Here is a 27228-nt window from a genome sequence, read left to right on the forward strand (position 1 = left end):
ACACGAAAATATTTTATAGATATAAAGAATTATTAAATGATCAGATGAAGCTAAAGCCTAGGAATAAACTACAAGAAGAAGGGATAATAATAGATTGGTGGCATTATGCCCAGATTCGATCCAGATATCAGAAGGATATAACTCTTTACACTTTTAATAAAAGTAAGAATTTGCTAAGTCATTTAATTATTAACAATTCAGTAAAAATGATAGGGAAAATATATAAATTTCTTATTGCTCATAAAAATATAGAGTTGACTCTAAAAGATACCATGATAAGATGGTGCAGAAATATAGGTAAGGAAATAGATATAGATACTTGGGAAAAGGTCTGGATTAATAATTGGAAAATGACCAAGTCAGTTTCATTAAAAGAAAACCAAATTAAAATGTTTTATAGATGGCACCTTCCACCAAACAGGATTGCAAAAATGTTTCCTAAAACATCCCCACTGTGTTGGAAATGCAAGAAAGATATAGGAACTTATTACCATCAATGGTGGACATGTGGTAAAGCTAAAATTTATTGGAAGATGATTGAGAAGATATTAAAAGAAGTATTAAAACATGACATAGATAACACCCCGGAATTTTACTTATTAGGAATTACTAATCAGACTTATAAGAAGGAAACTCTTTACTTAATCATACACATATTAACTGCGGCTAGAATAATATATGCGCAAAACTGGAAGGGGGAGGAAATCCCCAAGAAAGAAGAAGTTATAGCTAAAATATTAGATTGCACTGAAATGGATATGATGACAAGACGATTAAACGATCAAGAAGATACAAAATTTTATGAAACATGGAACAACATATATAAATGGTTAGATAAGAAAAAATAAGAGATAGATCTGTCTCTATTTAGGTAATAACAATATTAGATGTATTCGTTGATGATTTTGATATAGTAGTTTACTCATAAGCGATATACTAAAAATTTTGTTTTATGTATGTTTAGTAATTGTGATTTGTTTAAATGTTTGATTAGATGAATATATTACACATAAACAACATATTAAGCATTTTTACTTATACCGTACTAATATTATATTTAAGATTTGAAAATTTTTTACTAGACTTTTTAACATTTAACAAATGTTTGATTATGTATTCTTTTTTCTATTTGAATGTATACTTTCAAAAGAAGCGGGGAAATACATCCCCATTTTATGTTTAATGTTTGTATGTCTGTATGTCTGTTTTATGAAAAATAATAAAAAATATTTTTTTAAAAAAAAAAGACTTTTAATTTTAATTAATAATTTAGTGATTGATACTATATTGTACTGTATTGAAATTTGAAGGTGTGTGATTTCTGTATGTTTGTAAGGGTGGAGAAAATAATAAAAAAAAACTATACCCAAAAAACAAAAATAAAAAACCCAAAAAATTAGATATAGCTGTAAAGTGAAGAGAGGAATGGGAGAGACAAGCTAAAAAAAAAAACCCCAAACCCATAGTAATTGAAATACTGAAGCGGACAAGAGATGTTGGGTAAATGATCTTTTTTCTTTTTTTCTTTATTGTTGCTTTGGCTCATTTTTCCTGTTACCCCTCTTTTCTTTAAAGTATAGCAATTAAATTATAAAGCAGGCAAGAAATGATGGAATGATGGTTTCTGATCTTGGTCGATGTTTTGAATTGTCTTTCCCTATCTCTTCCTCTCTATTCTTTTTCTCTTTTTGTAGGCAATGGCATGATTAGAAGTTAGACAGGAAAGAAAGAAAAAGCTTTTTAATATAGGGCAATACGATTAAAAGTTAAAATAAGGAAATATTAATGTATTGCATTTTTATTTGATAAAATGAAAGTAATAATGAGAAATAGTTGGAATAATTGAATAATGATAGACTGTAACCTAATATAGATGTGTATTGTTATGGGAATTTCTTAAATTGCTTGAATGTAATAATAATGTTTAGTCTGATCAGTTTTGTTTATATTGGGAAGTATGGTGCCCAGGTGCCACACTGTTCACACATTTATTTGACATTTTTATTTTTAAAAATTAAAAACTTTTTAAAAAGAATGCCTTCTTAGCGCCTTATCCAAATTTTGATTCAGCAGCATTCATAATTACCATCAGGTTAAAAAAACAGGAAGAGTTATTCTGTTTAACAATTTGTATATTTTGGGAATAACCTATTTCCTCAGGATGTCTTAATTTAACCTGCCACTCTCTTTGTTTCTCCTCCTTTTTCTATCTCTAGGATTTTATGATGACTCTTTGTCTAAGCCAACAAGTTTGCTTTTGGCTTCACTGGACTCAAAACCATCTTCCTGCAGGTCTTTTGGACCCCCATCTTCATGCTCAAAGCCCCTGCTTGGCTGCTGCAAAACACCAGCATTCTCCCTGACTGAAGCACAACAGGAGTTGAAGATGCTGCAGAAGCAGCTTGGAGAAAGTGAGCCTTCCTGGCCCAGAACTTCATGTGGCATGTAGCTTTGCATGACATACCCAAGCCTTTTTGCATGTATCTTTATCATTACCAAGCATAGCAGAGACCATTGTTAGCTTCTTCCCTTGGTGATTTGTGTGACTCTTGACATTTATGATGAGGGTGGATATCAAAAATATTTATTAAACTATACACTGCCCAGCTCTCAAGGAATCTAGAGGCGGACTACAATAAAAAAATATATGATAAAACCAATAAAGATAAAAGATGCAAGTGAAACAGACCCGATAGAAAGAAACCAGTGCCAAATGCTTGGGTGCAGAGTTAGGTTTTTACAACCATTTAAAACTATAATAGAGTAGAAGGCCATCCAGATCTCACGGAGAACCCCATTCCAGATAAGGGTGATGGTGAACATTGCTTTGCAATACAGGTTTTGCCTTTTTTGGACATGCATGAACATTGTGTGCATGCACACATGCACGAGCACACATAGAGAGAGAGAGACAGACAGAATGCATGAAGATACCACACACAGAGAATGCATGCACGAAGATACCATTCCACTATTTTTGCTCATTTTGACACACCTAAACCAGTGGTGAATTTTTTTAAAAAAATTCCTACAGGTTTTGTAGCTTGGTGTATGTGGTCATGTCACTGAGTGGGTGTGACTATGTGACTGAGAGATAAAAAACAGAAACTCACTTTAACAATGTCCTGCTGAAGCAGTGTTGGACTAGATGACCTCCAGGTTCCTTTCAGCCCTGGATTATCCTCTGACGCTCCGTCTAGTGCCAGGTTTATAATCCTTCGTTCCTCTCCTTTTTCCCTTCCTCCCTTCCTCCTCTCTTCCTCTTTATTATTTTATTAATAATGAATGATACCCAGAAGCCACACCTTTTTTTTCCAGGGTATAATTTTTTTTATTTTTCCTCCATACAAACTTTTTCAATATGTTACAAAAGACTTTCTATTCATGTTACAATAAAAACAGAATCTCATGTTTAATCGTTTTTATTTCAAGTAAAATTGTATTGTTTCCCGGGTCATTGTGTAGTGTTTTTTCGGCAGCTTGAAGAGATGTATTTAGTTTGTGTAGTTGAACATGTTTTTCTTTATTTTTTTATTTGCGGAGTAAGAAATGTAAATGCCACGTATATAGGCTTTAGTGGCGTCCCATGCTATTTCATTAGGTATCTCACCGTTGAAGTTAATTTTAATAAATGGGGGAATGTCATTTTGTATGTTGTGTTGAAATTGTTTTTGATTGATAATCGTTTGGTACATAGACCATCTATGAAAGGTATTATGAGTGATGTCTTTAATTGTTAACAGTAGAGGGTTATGGTCTGCCCAAGTTGCGTTTAGTATTTGTATGTCAATAATTTGGTTTATAATTTCTAAATTGGACCAAGCCATGTCAATACGTGAACAAGTTTTGTGAGTGGGAGAGAAGAAAGTGTACTGTGTAGTTTCTGGGTGAAAGTATCTCCAAATGTCTTTTAAGGCAAATTCATAGATTGTTTGGTTAAAAGTTGAAGGTAGAATATTACGAGTATGGTGTTTAGAGTTGCCTTTGTAGTCTTTGTTTATGTCTACTATTGCATTGAAATCTCCAATTATTACAAAGTTACTCAGATCTAGTTCTAGTATTTTTTTATGCAAGTTCTTAAAATAAATAGGTTGTTTAATAGATGGTGCGTATATTGTTATTATGGTTATTGTTTTCTTGTTTTCTAATGTTATTTGAACAATTAATAGTTGACCATTGTCATCGGTATATATTAATTTGGGAGAGTAGATTTTTTTAACATATAAGACTATGCCTCTTTTTTTTCAGCAGCAGAAGCACAAAAAAATTCATTTTTGATATGGGTTTATTGTAATGAAATTATATCATAATTATATTCAGATAATTTGTGGAATATTTTTTGTCTCTTTTTATGCGAATTCAAACCGTTTATATTGGTTGAAAATAATGTAATTTTATTTTGTTTATTGTTGAGGTGTACTTTCCTTGGGTTTTTCTCTTCTTGCTTCTGTTCTTGCCCGGGTGACTGGTCCTTGTCTAGTTGATTCACCATCCTGGTTTTGGGGTTCTTTGTCCTTGTCTGGAAGATTGTCGTCAGAGCTAATTTCTTCCGTTGGAAGGGTCTCTCTAATATCAGATTCTTTCAAGGTGGCCTGATCCGTCTTCAAAATGTGAGCATAGAAATCTTTGGCATCTTCAGGAGAGGAAATTTTGTATTTTTTGTCCAGAAGTGAGATCATCATTCCTTCCGGTATAAGCCATCTGAATTGTATACCTTCTTTGTTTAATTTGATTGCTAATGTTTGGTATGGCTTACGCTTTTCTCTGACCTGTCTCGGGATTTGCCGCAGGACCACGATATTTCTGCCTTGGTGTGTCACTGGGTTCTCTTTAGAGATGTTGTAGACTTCATCTCTTGTTTTCCTTTTAAGGAAATGTACATGTACCTCTCTGGGAAGCCTATTTCTTCTGGCATACGAAGTGGAGATTCTGTACACCTCATCTATTTGGGCAAGCATTTCTTCAGTGGTTTTACCGATGATGTTTGCTATTATTGCTGCCATTGTGGTGGGGAGGTCTTGTTGGTCGGCTTCCGTTATGTTTTGAAAACGTAAGAAGAAAATATTTAAATTAAATATTTAGGAATATGGATGACCTCAAATTATGCCACTATTAAAAAAGACAATTATGAGCACTTGCTTAAAGAAACACAAAAGGATTTCAATAGATGGTCAAAATTTAATTTATCCCTCATGGGGAAAATATTCGCCATAAAATCGAACATTCTTCCAAGGTTTCTTTATTTATTTCAAGTTGCCCCAATAAATTTAAAGAAATCTTTTTTCAATTCCTTACACAAACAAATAAAGAAATTCATCTGGACAAAGAAAAAGGCCAGAATAAAACTGAAAAATCTTCAAGACCATAGATCTAAGGGCGGACTTGGACTCCCTGATTTCTTTATATATTATCAAGCCACAATCCTAACAATGATAAAAGATTGGATCAATCTCAAGAACACAAGACTCTTAACTCTAGAGGGTTTCGATCTTCTTGCTGGATGGCACGCATTCTTAACAATGGACTACCACAAAATACCCAAATATTTTAAAAATCATTATCTACGCAAAACCTTAATAACAATCTGGTTTACGATTAAGAAAAATTATTATATTTCAATACCCAAATGGACATCGCCGAATGAAATTTTAACTTTTCCTAACCTTTTCTCCCACACCAAAATTTTGAGATACCATCAATTACTTGATAAATCAGATGCTCTTATATTAAAACAACAATTGAATGACCAAGGAATAAACATAGATTGGCTATCATATTTACAAATTAAATCAAAATATGAACAACATAAAAAACAATTTGGATTCCAAAACGATAATGTGATAGATACAATTCTTTTCGGCCCCCCAACAAAAATGATCTCCAAATTATATAATTACCTATTAATACAACAAAATTGTGAAGAACAAGTGAAAGGATGTATGATAGCCTGGGCTCAAAATTTTGGATATACGATCAATTTAATCGAATGGGAGAAAACCTGGACACTAAATTACAAAATGACAACAGCAATGTCCTATAAGGAGAATCAAATAAAAATGTTTTATCGATGGCATTTGCCCCCAGCAAGAATATCTAAAATGTTCCCCAATTTTCCACCCACCTGTTGGAAATGTAAAACGAAACTGAGAACATATTACCATACATGGTGGATGAAAAGTCTGAGGCAGCTCGAGTTTAAACGGTTCCTTTATTCAGCTCTATTCGGCAAGTGACTTCAGCAAGGAACGCGTCTGGCTTTTACACAGCACCAGACGCTCCTTTTATACTTTTAGACTTCCCGCCGAAACCCAACTGTCAGCGTCTTAGCCAATCAGAGGCGTCTAACAAAATTCAATTATTTACATTGCTTTTATACATACTCAACACCCCTCCCTTCTTAGTTTAGAAAAAACAGTTTACACAGAAAGCCAGGTGACAAAATCATCCAATCGTCTCAGTCTGCGTGCAATCCTTTAGGACCTGCACAGATCATTTGAGTCTTGGCAATCAGCCGAAGAGGAGGTCGGCTCGCTAGCGTCTCCACTGGAAGTCCAGGGCCTTGGTTGTGGAAAGGCCCTCAGTGTAGAGTCCGCGGGCACAACGCCGACCCCCGAGGATGTTGGCTCGACATCGCTGGAGGGAGATCGTGGAATTGGTGAGTAGATGTGCATGTCCCTTAAATTTTGTTGTACAGTCCGTCTGTTGCAGTCCTCTGTAGAAAGCGAGGGTGAATAATCCAAGTTAGTGTTTCGGCCAGTGATGGCGTTTGGTACAGGTGGCGCCTTCGTAGGTGGTCGATGTGCCTTTTCCACACTCGGCCATCGTCTAAACACACATAGTATGTCTTTGGCGCGGTTTGTTGCAATATTGTCCTTTTAACCAATTAAGTCCACCCTCAAAGTTCTTTGCAAACACATTTTGATCTAAATACATATTTCTTTCTGGATTTACAACATCATTTTTGCTTTCACAATACATAGGATGGAGTCTATCTATTGGGGACCTCAGTTTTCTCCCCATTAAAAGCTCAGCAGGGCTCTTTTGAGTGGTAGCATTTGGGGTGAGGTGCTGGGTTAGTAAGAATTGGTCAAGGTGTTCTTGCACCTCACCTGGTCCTGACCTGCGTAAGGCTTCTTTGGCCACGCGCACGTACCTCTCTGCCAAACCATTAGCCCAAGGGGAGTAAGGTGAGATGAGGGCGTGTCTGATGCCCAAATGGTCTAAAAATAATTCCATTTGTCTGGCAGTTAACTGGGGACCATTATCTGACACCAATATGTCAGGGCAGACCATAAAGCAGACACTCGATAATATTTTGAAAGAGGCCAGGAGCCACATAATAACCCAGGGAATCACTAAACACATCAGAAAATTCCTCAAATATGTTGGCATGCACATCTGGAACAACAGAATTTAGACAAGAACTGGAAAGATTAAATCATAAAATGGATTGGTGGACATACGCCCAAATAGAATCCAGATTTAAAAAAGACAATCAAACACCCGGTATTCAAAAATCTATGAACCCATTAGATAAGATTCTGATAGGAAATGAAAACAAACAAATAAGCAGAATATACCAAATACTTTTAGAACAGGAAAGAATAAAAGATACGACCAAAACATCAATGATAGCGTGGGAAAAAAATCTGCAACACGCCATCCATATTGCCGACTGGGAAAGAACATGGACCACAATATCCAAAATAACCCTTTCGGCAGCATATAAGGAAAACTATTACAAATTATTCTACAGATGGTACCTCCCACCGGCGAGATTAGCAAAGATCCACCCAACATTATCAGACTCGTGTTGGAAGTGTAGAAAGGAAAGAGGTACGTTTTTCCATATGTGGTGGTCCTGCCCTTGATACAAAAAATTTGGACAATAACTCATACTTGGCTCACAGAGATTACGAAAGAGGAAATAGAACTCACACCGGAAGCTATGCTTTTAGGAGTTTGGAGAAAACATTATTCAAAACAAACAATGCTCCTCACAACACATATTAACACCGCCACGAGAATTGCGATAGCACAACTCTGGAAAAGTGATCAGATACCAACGGAAGATTTAATTATAGATAAGATATATGCATGTGTAGAGATGGACGAATTCACGAACTCAATTAAGGGAAATAAATTAATAGAATCAAAAATAACATGGCAAAAATGGCACGAATGGGTTCAAAAGAGAACATAAAAGCAACATAATATGAAACAACAGTACAATTGAAACGACCTACAGTTACCATGTATAATTAATGAACGTAATAGATTTTAGAATTTAAAAATATAAAATACAATGTATATAATGAAAGGAAACCGGTCAAAACTTACTGTCAGAATGTTAACTGAGAATATGTATAATCTGTAATTCAAAATAATATGTGATGGGAATGACATAAGAAAAATTAATAAAGAGATTTAAAAAAAAAAAAAACAGAATTTATCCCTGTTACAGAAAGTCCCAAATTGTCGAACAAGTCTAGCCCAAAGAGATGGCAATGGGTTAGACAAAATGATTAAAGGTTGGAGCCCAGAAAATTTGCCCTTCTCAACAAAAAAACATTCCCTCCCCTTTTATAGGAATTTCATTCCCTTGATAATCCCCTAGATTTAGTTGGGTTGCTTGAAAGGAGGGCAATACTTTAGTAAGGGTATCGTACGACACCAGGCTCCTAGATAAGCCTGTAACTATCTCCATATCTAATTGAGCCCCCTCAATCTTTATGGACAAGGAAAGTTTCTTAGGCCCACCCCCGGTAGCCAAAAACACTTCCTCCTCTTCATCAAACTGTTCTGGATCCAAATTGGTGTTGAAGCAGTTGGTCAGCTAGGTCACTGGATTGGATACAATACGTCGATCAGGCACCGATCAAGGCCCCCCTGATTAACGGCCAAGCGGCAAACTCGAAAAAGGTGACCCTTTACATCCGCATCGACGGCAAGTCACATTTCAAAAATGGCAGGTACTGCACGAATGCAGGTCGCCGCAGCTTGCACAAGGTGGAAAAGCGGAACAATGTTGAAAAGCATCGTGTTGAGCGCCTCCATAATTTTGGGTATGGTGGTGGACAGTGATAGAATGAAGGCAGGCAACCGACTCTCCTGGACATTAGCCCTCATCCGGAAGGCAGATATGTGAAACGCCCTGTGGAATTGACGATTGGATGGTGGAAGGTAAAGAGCATTGTATATCAGCTGCATAATTATTTGAAGATGGTTGAAACTAATGTCAGGTCGGAGCAGGCAAGGAGATGATGTTGCAGGCTCAAGTTTCGTACCCCGCAGACCAGCTGTTCAAGTAACAAGCGGTCCAGATTTTCAAAATCACAATTGATGGCAGCATCACGAAGGGAAATTACATAATTGTTAATAGATTCTCCTTCAGCCTGAACCCACTGACGAAAGTTAAAGCGTCATTCAATAAACGATGGTGCAGGGGCAAAGTGTTTCTTCAACTTATCCAGTAACTCTTTCAGTGGCACCTCATAAACAATCTGGCGGGCCACGAGAGCTCTGGCAGTGGTGAACATAGTATTGCCACATGCGTGCAAGAGACAAGCTCTTCGTTGAGCTTCAGAAAGTTGAGTAAGATCATTTGCTTGCAGATAACACTCAAATCGTTGCATTAAATGGTCCCAAGTGTCCGTTACTGGATCAAATGGATAAAAGGACTTGAGGGAGGCAGGAAGTGATCCCTGATAAGACATAATGCACCCTAACCCGGGGTAAAAAAAATTATTTACAGTTTACACAGTCATCTGATGTAACGTTGGTGGCAAGAACAGCAGCCTAATAAAAAAAATCTGAAGGAGCCCAGGGACAGAAAAAAATGTTCAGACTCACGGTGGGTAAGAGACCAAAAAACCTCTCTTCGTCGCCAGTGCAAAGTCCTTGCTAGGAAGAAATGAGGAGCCAGCCAGTCGGTTGGATTAAAATGCCTTTTATATATATATCACAACACAAACCTCTTATTTCCTAGTTCCATCTTTCTTAATTGCCAAAATTGCCCAGTCAGGTTCCAGGTGCTGCACCAGCCACGACACCAGGGAAGGGGTGGAGGAGTGGCTATTAAAGTCCAGAAGACCTTTAATCCTCACAGGATCCCTGAACTCAGGATTGTCGGTTGTGAGTCTCTCCTCCTGAAGTTGGACCTGTTGTGGTTGGCTCTGGCCCAGCTCCTGCCCCAAGGAATGTGGAGGTGGATGCAGGGGAAACATCAACATGTCATAGGCCTGTTTTATTGCCGACAGAGGCAGGTAGTTCAGTTTCCTCGGACAAAGAAGGTGGGGGTGACTTGGAAGAGAGGGGCTTGGCACACAGCCCAGGAAGCCAATCTCCATTATCTTCGGTTGATTCGGATGAGGAAGTATTAGATCCACGCATGCGCAGAATTATGCATAGAAGAGACCAATTGCAGAAATATTACAGGAGATAAGAGAGGCCACTTGTGTTTGGGTGGGGCTCCAGTAATTAGAGCTGCTGATATAAATAGCAGCATGTTGGTTTGGCCGTTGTGGAAGATTATCTGATCATTGTTCTTCAGGACTGTGCCTTGCTGTTTGTTGATTTTTCACGACTTTGAAACCAAAGCAGAGCAAAGTGTGTGTGTGTTTCACTTCATGGAAGAAGAAGGGCTGTGACAGTTCTTCACAGCTGCTAGCAAAGTACGTAAAGACTGATTAAGGGGATTGTACAGACTACCAGGTTGTTTTGGGATGAGTGCTCTTTGCAATACAAAAAGGGTGCTTTGTTTCCTTTGAATTTTTGTGATAAAGAACATTGTTTTTAAACTTTTAAGCATGTCTGTCTGAAATTTGTACTCTTGAATTTTCGGGAGACTCTTACCATAGAGCCAGGCAGAACAGAATAATCTTCCACCCTCCAGACACACACTGTTCCAGAGTGAAGTGTTTTGGATTGTTTACTTCTCTTTTTTCTGGCATTTATCTGATCATGGCTGCTGGTATGGAAGCAGTCTTCGACACTCTGAGGTTGGAAATCCAAGGGTTAATGCAGATATTGCTGCAATTACAGAACCAGGTGGATACATTATCTCAGCAGCCTGTCATTCCACAGGTTCAGCCAGCAGCTCCTGCCCCACAGCCCCTACCAAGGAGGAAATGCTTTGTGGATCTGCCTGAAAAATTCTGGGGTGACAGACGCATGTTTGCAGCTTTCCTCAGTCAAGTGTAGTTGTTTATTAATGCACAACTTCCCCATTTTCCAAGAGATGCAGAGAAGGTGACATTCCTCTGCGGTTTGTTGGCTGGCCCCACTGCTTCCTGGGTGTCTCCATTTCTGGACAGAGATGATCTGAAACTGCAGGATTATACTGCCTTTTGCACTCAGTTGTGACAGCAGTTTTCAGATCCGGTGCGGGAGCAGACAGCCACGAGGGCATTGAAACAGCTGAAACAAGGTTCTCACCCATTGGTGGAATATTTAAGTGACTTTTGTAGCCTTAGTGGACAGGTGCAGTGGAATGAGGCCACCTTGATGGAGGCATTTCAGGATGGCTTGTCAGAGACTACGCTTGATGACCTGGTGCATGAGGCTCTGCCGGGCACCCTGGATGAGCTGGAGCAGCACTGTTTGGCCATTGAGGCTCGGCTGCTGGCTTGAGAGGTGCGCCGGGCTGGGCGGTCCTCCCCTTGCATTTCGGCAGGGGGTGTCTGCTATGCCTGTGCCGACCCCAGTTCCTGTACCCCGTCGCTTCCTGCCTGCCCTGCCTCCTCGTCTATGCCGATCGTGCCCCTGCCGAGGAGCCTATGTAGGTGAACTTCGTGCAACCCCGTTTGTCTCTGGAGGAGAGACCGTAGCGACGTGCGACAGGCCGGTGCTTCTATTGCAGGGGGACAGGTCATTTCGCGAATGCCTGTCCCTGCAAACGAAGTAGCACGGTTGCTGCCGCAGTTTCGAATCTTCCCAGTCCTCCTGTTGCCACATCAACTCTTGCAGGACAGTTCCCATAGTTGTCAACTCATGTTCCCATCATAGTTCCTTCCTTTCTTTTAAATTTCAGTACAATCAAAACTCCACACCAAAATTTATGAAGTTCTTGGATTTTAGTTTTAGTTTTAATTAGCTTTTCATGTCCATTTAAACTCAATTGAAGAATTCCAATGTTAATACAGCTGCTTTTCCACTTCCACTATAGCTTGTCTCCCGATCTCAAACAAAGTATTTAAAAGTATTTAAAGTGTCTTTTAAAGTATTTTCCCCTCCGGCAAAATGCTCAACTTCTCATTCAAAGCTTTTCTCCTTTTTAACCTCCAGCACAAAACATACATTTCCTCACTTTCCAGATGACATCCTTCGCTCTTTCTCTAACATAATCACCTCAGCTAAGAGCGACAAGCCGCTTCCACTCTGTTGCTGGTGGAGGTTCTCGGTCGGCACCTGTGGCGCATGCAGACCCCAAACTGGGCACCAAACCAGGTCCCCTTCTTCCCCTCTCCTTCAGTGAGGTTCTGGGCTGATTCAACAGAATCAGCATCCCCAAACTGCAGGGGTTCAGCAATTCCTCCGCAAGAGCAAGAGGAACACTGTGGCACTGAGGCAGATGACCACACCCCCTCCCCAGAAACCATACTTTTCATGCATTTAATACTTATATATATATATTTAAAAACATTTTTAAAAGACAGAAGAATAGAAGACAATAACTGGAGACAATAACAGAATACAAAGACCTTCAACTGTAAATCAGCTGTAGCAAAAGAAAGCAAAGGTAGACACCTAGGCTGCAATCCAGAGTTGGATTCCTCCCAGTTTGTACTGGTTCTAGAGCAGTGATTTTCAACCGTTTTTGAGCCGCGGCACATTTTTTACATTTACAAAATCCTGGGGCACACCACCAACCAAAATGACACAAATCTAATAAATAAATAAATAAATACATACATACATACATAGTTACATACATACATACATACATACATACATACATACATACATACATACATACATAAATAACCCCCTCATATATACAATCCCATGTAACATCCCCTTATAAATACAGTCAATCATCAATCATCCCTCCTGAAATTTATACCACTGTCTCATTTCTGGGTACTTCTCCTGTCTTTCCCCCTTTTCTCTCTCATGTTTCTCATTTCTCTCTCTTCCTCCCTTTTTCCCTCATTCCTTCTCTCTCTCACTTCTCCTCTTTTTCCATCCCTGTCTCTCTCCCCTCCTTATGTGTGTGTGTGTGTGTGTATACACACTCGAACCATTTCCAAAACCAGTTGAGGGCTGGGGTTTTTTTCTCTTTTATTCTTTTCAAAAACAGGTATGGGCTGGGGGGGGTTTCTTATTATTTGGATGCTTTTTACCATATGCTTCAAGAATCACCTCTCTCTCTCTCTTGTTTCTCTCTCCTCTCATTCTCTGCCTCAATCATTTTTTCATTTCTCCTTTTTTCTCCCCTTTTTGTTCTCATTTCTCTCGCTCTCCTTTCCTCTCCCTATCTGTCTTGCTTTCTCTCTCTCTTGCTATCTCTTTTTCTCTCTTGCTTTCCTTCTCTCTCTCTCTCGTTCTCTCTCTTATTTTCTTTCTCTCTCTCTCTTGTTCTTTCTCTCTCATGCTTTCTCTCTCTTGTTCTTTCTCCCTCTCTGTTGCTCTCTCTCATTCTCTCTCTTATTTTTTCTCTCTCTCTCCCTCCCTTTCTCTTTCCTTTCTCTCATTCCCTTTCTCTCTATCCTTTCTATCTCTTTCTTTCTCTCCCTCCCTTTCTGTCTCTTTCCGTTCTCTCATTCCCTCTTTCTCTCTATTCTTTCTATCTCTCACTCTTTCCTTCTCTCCCTCCCTTTCTGTCTCTTTCCTTTCTCTCATTCTTTCTTTCTCTCTATCCTTTCTATCTCTCACTTTTTCTTTCTCACCCCGCCGCTTAGGCTTTTGCTGCTCCTGGAGGGGGGCAGGATTTTCTCCTCCCCGCCCCCCCGGCAACCAAACGTATCTGAGGCTTTCGGCATCAGCGCCCACCCCTCCAGAAGCAGCAAAAGCCTAAGCGGCGGGGCGCGCCGTTTGCCTTTCGGCATCGGCGCCTTCCCCTCTACAAGCAGCAAAAGCCTCAGCGACGGAGCCGAAAGGCAAACGGCGCACCCCGCCACTTAGGCTTTTGCTGCTTCTGGAGGGGTGGGCACCGATGCCGAACGCCGCTGATGCCCTTCCCCCCCCCAGGAAAGAGGTGCAGGAAAGCAGTGTGTTTAAAAGGCGCGCTGCTTTCACGGAAAGCAAACCCGGCTTTCCTGGCCGGCACAGGGCTTTCCCGCCGCTCCCCCCTGAAAACACAACGCGAGGCTCAAGCAGGCAGCTTCCGCGCATTTCTTTCGGTGGAAGAGGAGGAGAGGGAGCAGATCGGGCGGGCGGGGGCAGAGCCTTCTTCTGCCGGCGCCTCCCCGCCCCGCCCCCCCGCCCCCATGGAAAAGGGCGCACGGGGGGGGTATTTTGGGGTGCGCGGGCGCTCACGCGCGCAGCCTAAGGGGAATGGTGGTGCCAATAGCGGCGGCGGCGGGCAATAGCCGGGGGGCGGCTTCTGCAAGTGGGAGCTCCAGGGCTGAAGCCTCAGCCCTGGAGCTCCTACTTGCAGGAGCCGCCTCGCGGCACACCTGACCATGCCGCAGCACTAGTGTGCCGCGGCACACCGGTTGAAAAACACTGTTCTAGAGAACCGGTAGAAAACTGCTGGTGATGTCAGAAGCTTTTCTAATCTTCTTTCTTCCAAGTCTGTTTGTTTGTTTGTTTGTTAATTTATTTAGAAGTAATGTGAGAAAATATTATTTTACTAGAGTAGTAGATGCTTGGAACAAACTTCCAGCAAACGTGGTTGGTCAATCCACAGTAACTGAATTTGAACATGCCTGGGATAAACATATATCCATCCTAAGATAAAATACAAGAAATAGTATAAAGGCAGACTAGATGGACCATGAGGCCTTTTTCTGCCGTCAATCTTCTATGTTTCTATGTTTCTATTACATTTATATGAGCATCCATGTCACAGAAAATGACTTTGGGGAATGTACAGGTTTGTTATATTTGTAATGCTATATGCCATATTCCTTTGTCTGTCATAGTGGGCATGATACGTATCTCACCTTTGGTAATTTATCTCTGTATGTTGGCATCCAACATTGCCATCAATAAAATAATCACTTATTGGCATTTTTCCTGCAGGTGGTCTAAATATCTCCTCCAAAAACAGCTCTCATGCTTGCCAACATATTCCTCACTTACTTCATGTAGAAAATACTGCTGATTGGAAGATTAAATCCAAGGAACAATTGAAGGAGAGGTGCATCCTTCCATGTACTCATCCATTCAGACAGCTTCGGGAGGAACTTGTCTCTTCATCATGTTGTCCACCAGCCCTTCCTACCCAAAAACCCTCAGGTACATTCTGTGATTCTTTGGTGAATGATATATGGAAATTGATTTCAGTATCAGAAATGAATTGGTCATTTGAGTTATTTAAGACATTATATGTCACAGCTAAATAAACACATCATAAGAAATCAATTCCAGGTGTAATTTAAGGTTTAAGGTTTAATTGTATTTGTAGGCCGCCTCTCTCTGAGGACTCGGGGTGGCTCACAACATATACAAAAACCATAATAAACAATCCAATTAATACATTTTTTAAAATCCTTAAAATACTGATTTAAAAACTATCATTGACAATTCAATTGTATAGTTTTATAGCATCTTTGGAGTTTTTCTTTCTTAGGTATACTGTAGAATGCATGATATTATCATGACAAGTGAACATTTTAATGATACTACTATTAACTTACAGATATGTGCATTTCATCTGACCACTTTCTGATTGATTGATTGATTGATTGATTGATTGATTGATTGGATATAGCATTGCTTCCAGCTCTAGGGATTCAGATCCAGTGATCTCAGAGGCCAATGTCTGAGAAGAACTTAATAATAATAATAATAATAATAATAATAATAATAATAATAATATTTATTAGATTTGTATGCCACCTCTCTCCACAGACTCGGAGCGGCTCACAACAAAACAATAACAATGTAACAAATCTAATATTAAAAACATCTAAAACCCATCATTAAAACCATATAACACAACCATACCATACGTAAACTATATAAGCCTGGGATATCTCAATTTCCCCATGCCTGGTGACATAGGTGGGTCTTTAACAACTTACGAAAAGCAAGGAGGGTGGGGGCGCTCCTGATCTCTGGGGAGAGTTGATTCCAGAGGGCCGGGGACACCACAGAGAAGGTTCTTCCCCTGGGGCCCGCCAGACAACATTGTTTAGTCAATGGGACCCGGAGAAGGCCAACTCTATGGGACCTTTTTGGTCACTGGGATTTGTGCGGCAGAAGACCTGGATAGTTCAGTGGATCTGTAGCTGGCCGAAGTGTAGATATCAGAGGGTTGTTCTTAATGGCAAGTATTCTGAGCAGAGATTGGTTACAAGCGGTGTGCCACAAGGGTCTGTTCTGGATCCTATTCTTTTTAATATCTTTGTGAGTGACATAGGGGAAGGTTTGGTAGGTTTGGTAGGGAAGGTTTGCCTAAAGCAATGTTTTTCAACCGGTGTGCCGCGGCACACTAGTGTGCCACGAGACACGGTCAGGTGTGCCGCAAAGCTCAGCTTCCAAGACCGGAAGCTGAGCGTCCTTCTTCCCAGCTTTCTTCTTCGCATTTTCCTTTTCGCGTCTTCCTTCTTTGCAGCAGGTGAGCTTGGGGCTCGGCGGGAGGGCAATAGCGAAGGGGGGGCTGAGGCTTCTACTTGTGGTGTTGTGAGCTGCCACAGGAGGGTGCCAATAGCAGCGGGGGGCGGCTTCTGCAAGTGAGAGCTCCAGCCCTGGAGCTCCCACTTGCAGAAACCGCCCCCCTGTCTATTACCCGCCGCCGCTATTGGCACCCTCCCACAGGAGGCTGGCAAAGGTTGCTTTGAAAGTCAGCCCCCTCATGCCCATGGCTTCTCATCACTAATAGCGGCGGCGGGGGCGGCAAGCAATAGCCGGGGAAGGGGCGACTTCTGCAAGTGGGAGCTCCAGGGCTGAGGCTTCCACTTGTGGCTGTCCCCGCCCGCCTGATCCGTCCTTCTCTCTGGCTTTCTTGGGGCGCGGCTCCTCCCACAGCGGTGGCTGCAGCGGCGCTGGCGATCCGTCCACTAGCCGCTCCAAGCGCTGTGGGAATGCCCGCCCCTCTCACAGTCCCGTCCCGGGCTGTCAGTAAAGGGGCTGCTTCCCATCCCCCTGCCAGCTTGCTCGGAACATTCAAACTAAGGAAAACCTTTGCCGGCCTCCACAGAGAAGAAAGGAAGAGAGAGAATGAGAGAGAGAGAGCAACAGAGAGAGAGAGAGAAAGAACAAGAGAGAGAAAGAGAACAAGCATGAGAGAGAGAGAAAGAACAAGAGAGAGAGAGAAAAATAAAATAAGAGAGAGAACAAGAGAGAGAGAGAGAAAGAAAATAAGAGAGAACAAGAGAGCAACAGAGAGAAAGAAAGAACAAGAGAGAGAAAGCATGAGAGAGAAAGAAAATAAGAGAGAATGAGAGAGAAAGCAACAGAGAGAGAGAGAAAGATCAAGAGAGAGAGAAAGAAAATAAGAGAGAGAACAAGAGAGAGAGAACAAGAGATAGAGAGAGAAAGAAAATAAGAGAACAAGAGAGCAACAGAGAGAGAGAAAGAACAAGAGAGAAAGCATGAGAGAGAGAGAAAGAAAATAAGAGAGAGAACGAGAGAGAGAGCAACAGAGAGAGAGAGAAAGAACAAGAGAGAGAAAGCATGAGAAACAGAAAGAACAAGAGAGAGAGAGAGAAAATAAGAGAGAGAACAAGAAAGAGAGAGAACAAGAGAGAGAGAGAGAAAGAAAATAAGAGAGAACGAGAGAGCAACAGAGAGAGAGAAAGAACAAAAGAGAGAAAGCATGAGAGAGAGAGAGAAAGAAAATAAGAGAGAGAACAAGAGAAAGCAACAGAGAGAGAAAGAACAAGAGAGAGAAAGCATGAGAGAGAAAGAACAAGAGAGAAAGAAAAAGAAAATAAGACAGAGAACGAGAGAGAGAGAGAAGGAAAGCAATAAAGAAAAAGAGAGATAGCAAGAGAGAGAGAAAGCAAGAGAGACAGATAGTGAGAGGAAAGGAGAGAGAGAGAGAAATGAGAACAAAAAGGGGAGAAAAAAGGAAAAATGAGAAAATGATTGAGGCAGAGAATGAGAGGAGAGAGAAACAAAAGAGAGAGAGAGAGGTGATTCTTGAAGCATATGGTAAAAAGCACCCAAATAATAAGAAACCCCCCCCAGCCCTCACCTGTTTTTGAAAAGAATAAAAGAGAAAAAAAACCCCGTCCTCACCTGGTTTTGGAAATGGTTCGAGTGTGTATACACACACACACACACACATAAGGGGGGGGGGCAAGAGACAGGGATGGAAAAAGAGGAGAAGTGAGAGGGAGAAGGAATGAGGGAAAAAGGGAGGAAGAGAGAGAAATGAGAAACATGAGAGAGAAAAGGGGGAAAGACAGGAGAAGTACCCAGAAATGAGACAGTGGTATAAATTTCAGGAGGGATGATTGATGATTGACTGTATTTATAAGGGGATGTTACATGGGATTGTATATATGAGGGGGTTATTTATGTATGTATGTATGTATGTATGTATGTATGTATGTATGTATGTATGTATGTATGTATGTATTTATTTATTTATTTATTTATTTATTAGATTTGTGTCATTTTGGTTGGTGGTGTGCCCCAGGATTTTGTAAATGTAAAAAATGTGCCGCGGCTCAAAAAAGGTTGAAAATCACTGCTCTAAAGTGTGCAATAGGGTTGATATTCCTGGAGGCATCTGTAATATGGCAACTGATTTAGCTTTACTAGATAAGTGGTCAAAGCAATGGAAACTGCAGTTTAATGTTTCCAAATGTAAAATAATGCACTTGGGCAAAAGGAATGCTCAATCTGAGTATTGTATTGGCAGTTCTGTGTTAGCAAAAACTTCAGAAGAGAAAGATTTAGGGGTAGTGATTTCTAACAGTCTCAAAATGGGTGAACAGTGCATTCAGGTGGTAGGGAAAGCAAGTAGAATGATTGGCTGCATAGCTAGAGGTATAATAAGTAGGAAGAGGGAGATTGTGATCCCGCTGTATAGAGCACTGGTGGGACAACATTTGGAATACTGTGTTCAGTTCTGGAGACCTCACCTACAAAAAGATATTGATAAAATTGAACGGATCCAAAGATGGGCTACAAAAATGGTGGAAGGTCTCAAGCATAAAACTTGTCAGGAAAGACTTAATGAACTCAATCTTTATAGTCTGGAGGAGAGAAGGGAATGGGGGGACATGATCACATAATTTTTTCTTCTTCTCACCAATCACAGTACAATGTAAAGTACCAACAACATCAAATTGTTTAAATACATCAATAACTCAATTTAAAAAATTATGGTATACAAATCCAATGCTACCTCCTTTACTTTTGACATATGGATAATAAATAGCTGCTCACATTTCATATATTGTATTGATGGGAGAAAATTTAGGTTGCAGTGACCATCTATGTTTGTGGTTTGATGTAAAAACTGATTGTGAGCAATCCTATACTGCAACCAAAGTATTGGATTTCAGAAAAACAAAATTTAATGCAATGGAGGAATATTTAAATAATGAATTAAAGGGGAGGGATAAAATGGCAGGAGCGAGCACCCAGTGGACTGTATTAAAAAAGGCCATCTTAAAAGCCACAGGACTGTATGTAAGGCAAATAGCTAAAGGTAAAAGGAAGAAGAAACCGCTATGGTTTAGCAATGATGTAAGGGCTATAGTCAATTTAAAAAAAGCTGCCTATAGGAGATATAAAGAGTCTGGAAGTATAGCTGATAGAGAGGTGTATAAAATGAGACAGAAGGAGGCGAAACAGATAATATATGCTGCTAAAACCTCAAAAGAGGAAGAAATTGCCAAATCTGTAAAGAAGGGGGATAAAACCTTCTTCAGATATATTAGTGATAGGAAGAAGAAAAACTGCAGCATTACGAAGCTTAGTAGGACAGCTGATCGCGTTGTGCCGACCCCCGGGGGTTTCCTGGACCCCCCCCCGGGGACGGGTCGCCGCAGCCCCGGGGGTTAGGGACAGCCGCGCAGCTACAAGAATGGAGAGCTGCGACCAGGCAGTTGCCTGGCCGCAGCCATAGCGTTCTCCGACAGCGGAAGTTCAAAAATAGAATAAAGAAGTCTACAGGGGAGCAGATCGGCAGATAAAGTTGATTGACAGCACCATAAGGAAATCTTTTGGTATTTGAGGAAGTTTCTGAAAAGAAGATTCTAACTGAAGGCGAACAAAAACAAAGGAAAAAACTGTAAGTGATATCCATACGTGGAAGAAGAACAGCCGGAACTACTTGTCTTTGTCAAACTTAATAGTATAATTTCTTTTTCAAATTTTAAGAGTATAGTGTGGTGTTTCTATTTTTTCTTTTTCTTTTTCGTTATTCAATTTTTACGAATATATTTTTTTTTCTTAAGACTGTTTTGATATTTACCTGATTGGATGAAGTAGAAATATTTTTAATGAGTTGAATATATGACTATATGAATTGAATTGAGATTATTCCATTTGAATGAAATTTTACTGAACTAAATCACTCAGAATAAATTTTGGACTGCCTTTTTTATTTTTTTCTTCAATTTTATAATTTTATAATTTTTCCTTGTTTTAATCCTTTTCATCCTTTTTACTTGGAGCCTTGTGGGACTATTTTTTTTTGCCAACATGGCATCAGAGGTGTAAGGATACTTTTTCTTTTTTTTCTTTTACATAATAAGAAGATATACACTTTATTTTTATAATCATTATAATTTGGGTATAATATTGGACATTGCCTCTGGAATATTTTCTTCTGGATATTTTTATTAAAATATAACTCATATTTGGACTATTTGGACTTATTGAACTTTTTGGGAATTTTTTCTTCCTTTTTTTGGACTTATGACATTTTCTTTTTATCAGTTTGTGGTGTGATTATTACTATCTTAGTTACTCCTTTTATTTTATTTTATTTTTATTTTTCTATTTTTTTCTATTTTTCAAAATATTAGAATTATTTTTTTTACTTAACTTTTTTAAATAAATCCTTTTTAATTTAAATAAATTTTTTCAATTTTTTTACAAATAATTTTTTAAATAGGTTTCCTTCCTCCTCTTTTTTTTTCTCTCTTCTCTCTCCCCTTCTCTTTTTCTTTTATTTCCCTTAATTTTTTCTTCTCATTATAATCATATTCTTTCTTTCTCCCTATTATTAACTTAATTAATATGAGCTAGAAGCTTGATTTCTTCCCCTTCACACCTTGTCCCCTCTCTTTAGGATACTAGGATTTTAGAAGATTGAGTTATTTTTCTTCCACTTTTCTTTTTACTTTCTTTCTGTTTAATTAACTCAAATAACCAATGATCGTATTATTATTGTATTAATTGAATTGATATTTACTCTTTAAAATTTTGGAATATGAAAGGTTCCCATAGGGCACAAAGCGCGACTTCGGTGACTACAATAGCAACGCGAAAACAAACAACTACTCCTGCGTCGACTTCAACTACTACACCAAAAGTTTCCCCAACTTCATCACCATTACAAGAAAGGACTATAACTACAATGTTAGCCAAAGAGAAAGAAAAAGAAAAGCCATTGATGGACCCCAACTTCCAGATTATTCAAGATGCCCTAGCTGGTATACAAGAGTCACAAACCCAGACAAAAACTCAACTTGCTACGAATAAAGAAGAAATGAAAATGTATTTACAAGAAATGAAGCAAGAACTGAGACAAGAAATGAAGGAGATGAAAGATGAGATAAAAAAAGAAGTTGCTGAGCTTAAAACAGAATTAACGGAAGTGAAAGTAAAAGTCGCCGAGATGGACGGAGATATAAAAACCATGCAACAAAACCTACAAGAAAGGGAAAAAAGAATACAAATGACGGAAGGGAAAATTCAAATCATGGGACAAAGAGTGGAAGAATACGAAGATCGTAACTATGCAGCCCGCAGAGATTTTGATACAGCAATAAGCAACTTAGAAATCCCATCCGCGTCACATGGTCTGAGATTCCAAAATATTGAAGAAGAAAGAGATGAAGATCTACCCGCAAAAATGGCAGAAGTTATAGCCGCTATCATGCAAGCGGACCCAGCAGAACTGGTAAGAGAAATTGATGAAGTCTACCGAGTCCAGACTGGCTATGTGAGACGCCATAACTTACCTAGAGAAGTACATATTAAATTTTCAAGAAGAATAATCAAAGACGAGATATTGAGATTGACAAAAAATGAGACTTTTCAACGTAATGGGAAAGAAATTACGATTCTGAAACAAGTACCGAGGAGAGTTCGAGAGAGTAGAAGACAATACTACTTTCTTACAAGCATTCTGATCAGAAAGAACATTGTTTTCAGATGGTTGGTACTGGAAGGTTTGACTCTGGCTTGGCAATCGCCAAGAGTAAGAATAGAAAGTGTGGAACAAGCAAGATCATTCTTAGCACATAGCGGATTGGACAAAATCGAACAAATTCGGATAGAACCAAAGAGTAGTGATGCTATGATGGGGGCCACTGGAGGTGGAGGGGAAGAACTACTGGCAGTGTAGCAGAAACAAACTCAGACTTCACAGGAACTAATTTTGGAAACCTGGCTTCGAGAACCAAAAGAAGTTAAAAAGTACTACTAGTAAAGATGACACAAGAACTGAAAATATTTTCAGTTAACGTAAATGGATTAAACAACCCGAGGAAAAGAAATCAAGTATTAACTAAACTTACGAAACAAAAAGCTCAGATAAATATTTTACAAGAAGTTCATATTAAAAAATCAAAACGAAGTCTTCTCAAAAACTCAAAATTGGGGAAATTATATACTAGCTTGGCAAACCAAAAGAAAAGAGGTGTAGCAATGTATATTGATGAACTAATTGAATCTAAAGAAATATATAATGACAGTGATGGAAGGATGTTGATAGTGCAATTGGACTTAGAAATAAAACCTCTGGTAATTGTCTCAATTTATGCACCAAATGATAACCAAAAACAATTTTATAAAGATTTGCACGAAAAAATTAACGAATTATCAATTGAAAATATGATAATAATAGGGGATTTCAATACAATTTCAGATGACCAAGTGGATTATACCGGGAAAAGAAAAGAAAAGAAAAAAAAGGTAATTTTGCCCGGGACGTTCTGGAAAATGTGTACGAAACTATCATTAAAAGATGTATGGCGAGAACAACACTTAAAAGACAAACAATATACTTTTTATTCTAATCCCCATAAGACTTGGTCCAGAATTGATATGGCTTGGGCCACTTCTCATATAATGGAACAAATTAGTAAAATAGAAATAGAGACAAATACTTGGGCAGATCATAGTCCCTTATCTATATATTGGAAAGGTAAAAGGAAAATAAATAATTGGTCAATGAATAGAAATATAATAAAAGATCCAGAGTATAAAAAATGGATAGAAAAAGAATTAGAGTTTTTCTTTAAAATAAATAAAAATACTGATACTACCCCTCAAAACTTATGGGATACAACTAAAGCTTATATACATGGGTTAACAATATCGTTCGCTGCAAAAAAAAACAAAGAGAGGAAAAAATGTTATGAAAAATTATTAGAGGAACTTAAAAGTTTAGAAATTTTAATGCAAAAAGAGGATAAGGATGACAAGCTAAAAAATCAGAGAGAATTAATAAGACATAAATTGAGATTAATAGAACAAGAACCAATTGTAGAAAAGATAAAAAGAGCAAAACAAGAATATTTTGAACATGCGAATAAACCTGGAAGATGGTTGGCATACAAACTAAGAAAAGAGAAAGAAAATAGAATTATAAAAAAGTTGACAGATTCAAAAGGTACAATAAAACATAGAACAGAAGATAAAAAGGAAATAGTACTGGAATTTTATAAACAATTATATAAGAAAGAAGAAATAAGTGAGGATTTAATCTTTAAATATTTGGAAAAAATAGAGTTACCAGCATTAACTGAAGCACAACAGCAAAGATTGAATAAACCTATTACAGATATGGAATTAAAACAATTTATAAAAAAAGAAAAATAATAATAAAGCAACTGGCACAGACGCAATACCAGCGGAATTTTATAAATTGGAGATAGAAATACTTTTTTCAAATATGCTTGAGACATATAACCAAATATTGGTAGAAGGCAAATTGCCAAAAACATGGTCAGAAACTTTAATAACTTTAATACATAAAGCTGATACAGAAAAGGAAAAAATTGAAAACTATAGACCTATTTCACTATTAAACGTAGATTATAAAATTTTCATATCAATATTTGCTAATAGACTAAAAAGTATTATAAACAATATGATACACAGTGATCAAAATGTTTTTTTACCAGGAAGACAAATTAAAAATAACTTAAGAATAATAGTAAATATATTAGAATACTATGAGCAACATCCACAAAAGCAAATGGCGCTTATATTTTTGGACGCGAAAAAGGCATTTGATAATGTGGACTGGAACTTTATGAAAATACAACTAAATAGGATGGAGGTACGTACAAAGTTTTTAAACATAATAGATGCTATATACTCTGAACAAACAGCTAAAATTATAATAAATGGTGAACAGACTGAAAAAGTAGATATACAACGAGGAGTAAGACAAGTTTGTCCAATATCACCAGTATTATTTATTTCAACATTAGAGGTTTTGTTGATAAAAATAAGAGCAGATAAGGAAATAAAAGGATTGAAGATAAAAAAAGAAATTTATAAAACACAAGCATTTGCAGATGACGTGGCGTTTATTTTGGAGGATCCAACAGAATCTATTTTAAACTTAATAAATTTAATTGAAGAATATGGGAAAGTTGCCGGATTGAAAATAAATAAAGAAAAGACGCAGATATTAACAAAAAATATGACTGAAACACAAAGAAGGTACTTAGGAGATTTATCAAATATGAAAATTACAAAAAAAGTGAAATATTTAGGGATATGGATGACCCCCAAAGCTGTTTCTTTGAAAAATGACAATTATTCCAAATTATTAAGTCAAGTTAAAAAAGACTTAGAAACATGGAGTAATCTACAACTATCATTGGTAGGAAGAATCTCAACAATTAAAATGAATATCCTTCCTAAAATTTTGTTCCTTTTTCAAGTTATTCCAATAAACCCAGGACCGAAATTTTTTGTCGAATTAAATAGGATAATTAAAAAAATTATCTGGCAAGGTAAAAAATCAAGAATAAAACAACATTCATTAGAGGATCGTAAGGAAAGAGGAGGCTTAGGCCTCCCAAATTGGAAATTATATTATCACGCCACCGCCTTGACATGGATAGAAGAATGGTTGACCTTAGAAAATCAAAGGATACTCAACCTAGAAGGTCACGACTTGATGGTTGGTTGGCATGCACTTATATGGTACGATAAATTAAAAACACATTCTTATTTTAGAAATAATATTATTAGGAAAGCATTGATAGAGGTATGGAATGAAATAAAGAAAAACCATTTCTTAGTAATGCCAGAATGGGTATCACCTACTGAAGCTATTACACACCCGAACCTTAAAGAAAAAGGTAAGATGTGGAAATATAGGGATTAGTTAGATGATCAATTTAAATTGAGAACAAAACAAGAACTATATGATTTAGGTATTGACTTAGATTGGTGGCAATATATGCAGGTTAGTTCTAGATATCAAACAGATGTAAAGACTTATATTTTTTTAAAAGAAAATAATGTATTGAGTAAATTATTATTTCAAAATCATTCAAAAACAATTGGAAATGTGTATAAATACTTAATAAACTACAGGATGATAGGTTGGATATTGAAAGACAACATGATCAGTTGGTGCAAAAATTTAGGCAAAGAGATAGATTTAGATGCATGGGAAAAAATATGGATGTATAATTGGAAAATAACAAAATCAATTTCCTTTAAAGAAAATCAAATCAAGATGTTCTACAGATGGCACCTTCCACCATATAGAATTTCTAAAATGTTTCCGTCTGTATCGCCTATTTGTTGGAAATGTAAAAAAGAAATTGGTACATATTACCATGCGTGGTGGACATGTTCTGAGACAAAAATATTTTGGAACAAAGTAGAGAATTGGATAAATGAAATAACAAAGGAGAAGATTAAAAAATCTCCTGAACTCTTTTTATTGGGTATTTCAAATACAAAGTATAAAAAAGAAACTTATTATTTAATAATACATATATTGGCTGCGGCTCGAATTGTATTTGCACAGAAATGGAAAGAAAAAACAATACCAAAAGATACTGAAGTATTCAAAAAAATTATAGAATGTGCAGAATTAGATATGATGACTAAACGTTTAAATAATCAAACTGAAACAGAATATTATAAAATATGGGACAAAGTATATGATTGGTGGAATTTTAAAAATGGTATTAATAATTAATTATAATATAGAATGAAATGGTAAATAGTATTACTAATAAACTTTTCTTATTTCTTTTTCTTTTCTTTTAGTATAAGTATAGAATATTTTAAAATATAAAGAAATTTAATTAATAAGTTTAATATTAAAAATATAGAGTTGAATTTAACAAGAATGTAACCTACATGTGTGATATTTCTGCTTAGATCTGATTACAGTTAGGATTTTTTATATTTCTGTATTAGATAGACTTCTACGACAAGCGGAGCAATGGTAGCTCCTTAAATGTTTAGTGTTGTATGTCTTTGTTTGTCTTTTTAAAAATTCAATAAAAATATTTTAAAATAAAAAATGAGACAGAAGGAGGCGAAACAGATAATATATGCTGCTAAAGCCTCAAAAGAGGAAGAAATTGCCAAATCTGTAAAGAAGGGAGATAAAACCTTCTTCAGATATATTAGTGATAGGAAGAAGAAAAACTGCAGCATCACGAAGCTTAGTACCGGGAATAATAGATGCATTGATGGGAATAAGGAGATCGCTGACCATTTCAATAGCTACTTCTGTTCAGTTTCCTCAAAAGACAACTTACAAAATAATAGTATAGAGGGATATAGTATTGCTTCCAGCTGTACGGATTCAGCTCCAGTGATCTTAGAAGCCGATGTCTTAGAAGAACTTGAACTATTAAAGATAAATAAGGCAATGGGTCCAGATGGCATCCACCCCAGAGTTCTTAAAGAACTCAGATCTGTCATTGCTACCCCCCTGAC

The 27228-nt window shown here is 37.9% G+C and overlaps 1 protein-coding gene across 8 annotated transcripts in view; it reads left to right on the top strand.

Annotated features, from left to right (window-relative positions):
• PDE4DIP (phosphodiesterase 4D interacting protein) overlaps positions 1 to 27228 on the top strand; it is a 490445-nt gene that overhangs the window by 410418 nt on the left and 52799 nt on the right. For 6 of the 8 annotated variants that reach the window (XM_070746854.1, XM_070746855.1, XM_070746856.1 and 3 more), the window contains 2 exons: positions 2217 to 2411; positions 15187 to 15402. In XM_070746854.1, the coding sequence (XP_070602955.1) occupies positions 2217 to 2411; positions 15187 to 15402 (411 nt within the window). Of the gene's footprint in view, positions 1 to 2216; positions 3417 to 15186; positions 15403 to 27228 lie in introns of those variants that run through there. The other 2 variants (XM_070746858.1, XM_070746859.1) reach the window with 1 other exon arrangement.

The sequence above is a fragment of the Erythrolamprus reginae genome, chromosome 3, assembly GCF_031021105.1.
Source record: "Erythrolamprus reginae isolate rEryReg1 chromosome 3, rEryReg1.hap1, whole genome shotgun sequence".
Classification (NCBI taxonomy): domain Eukaryota; kingdom Metazoa; phylum Chordata; class Lepidosauria; order Squamata; family Dipsadidae; genus Erythrolamprus; species Erythrolamprus reginae.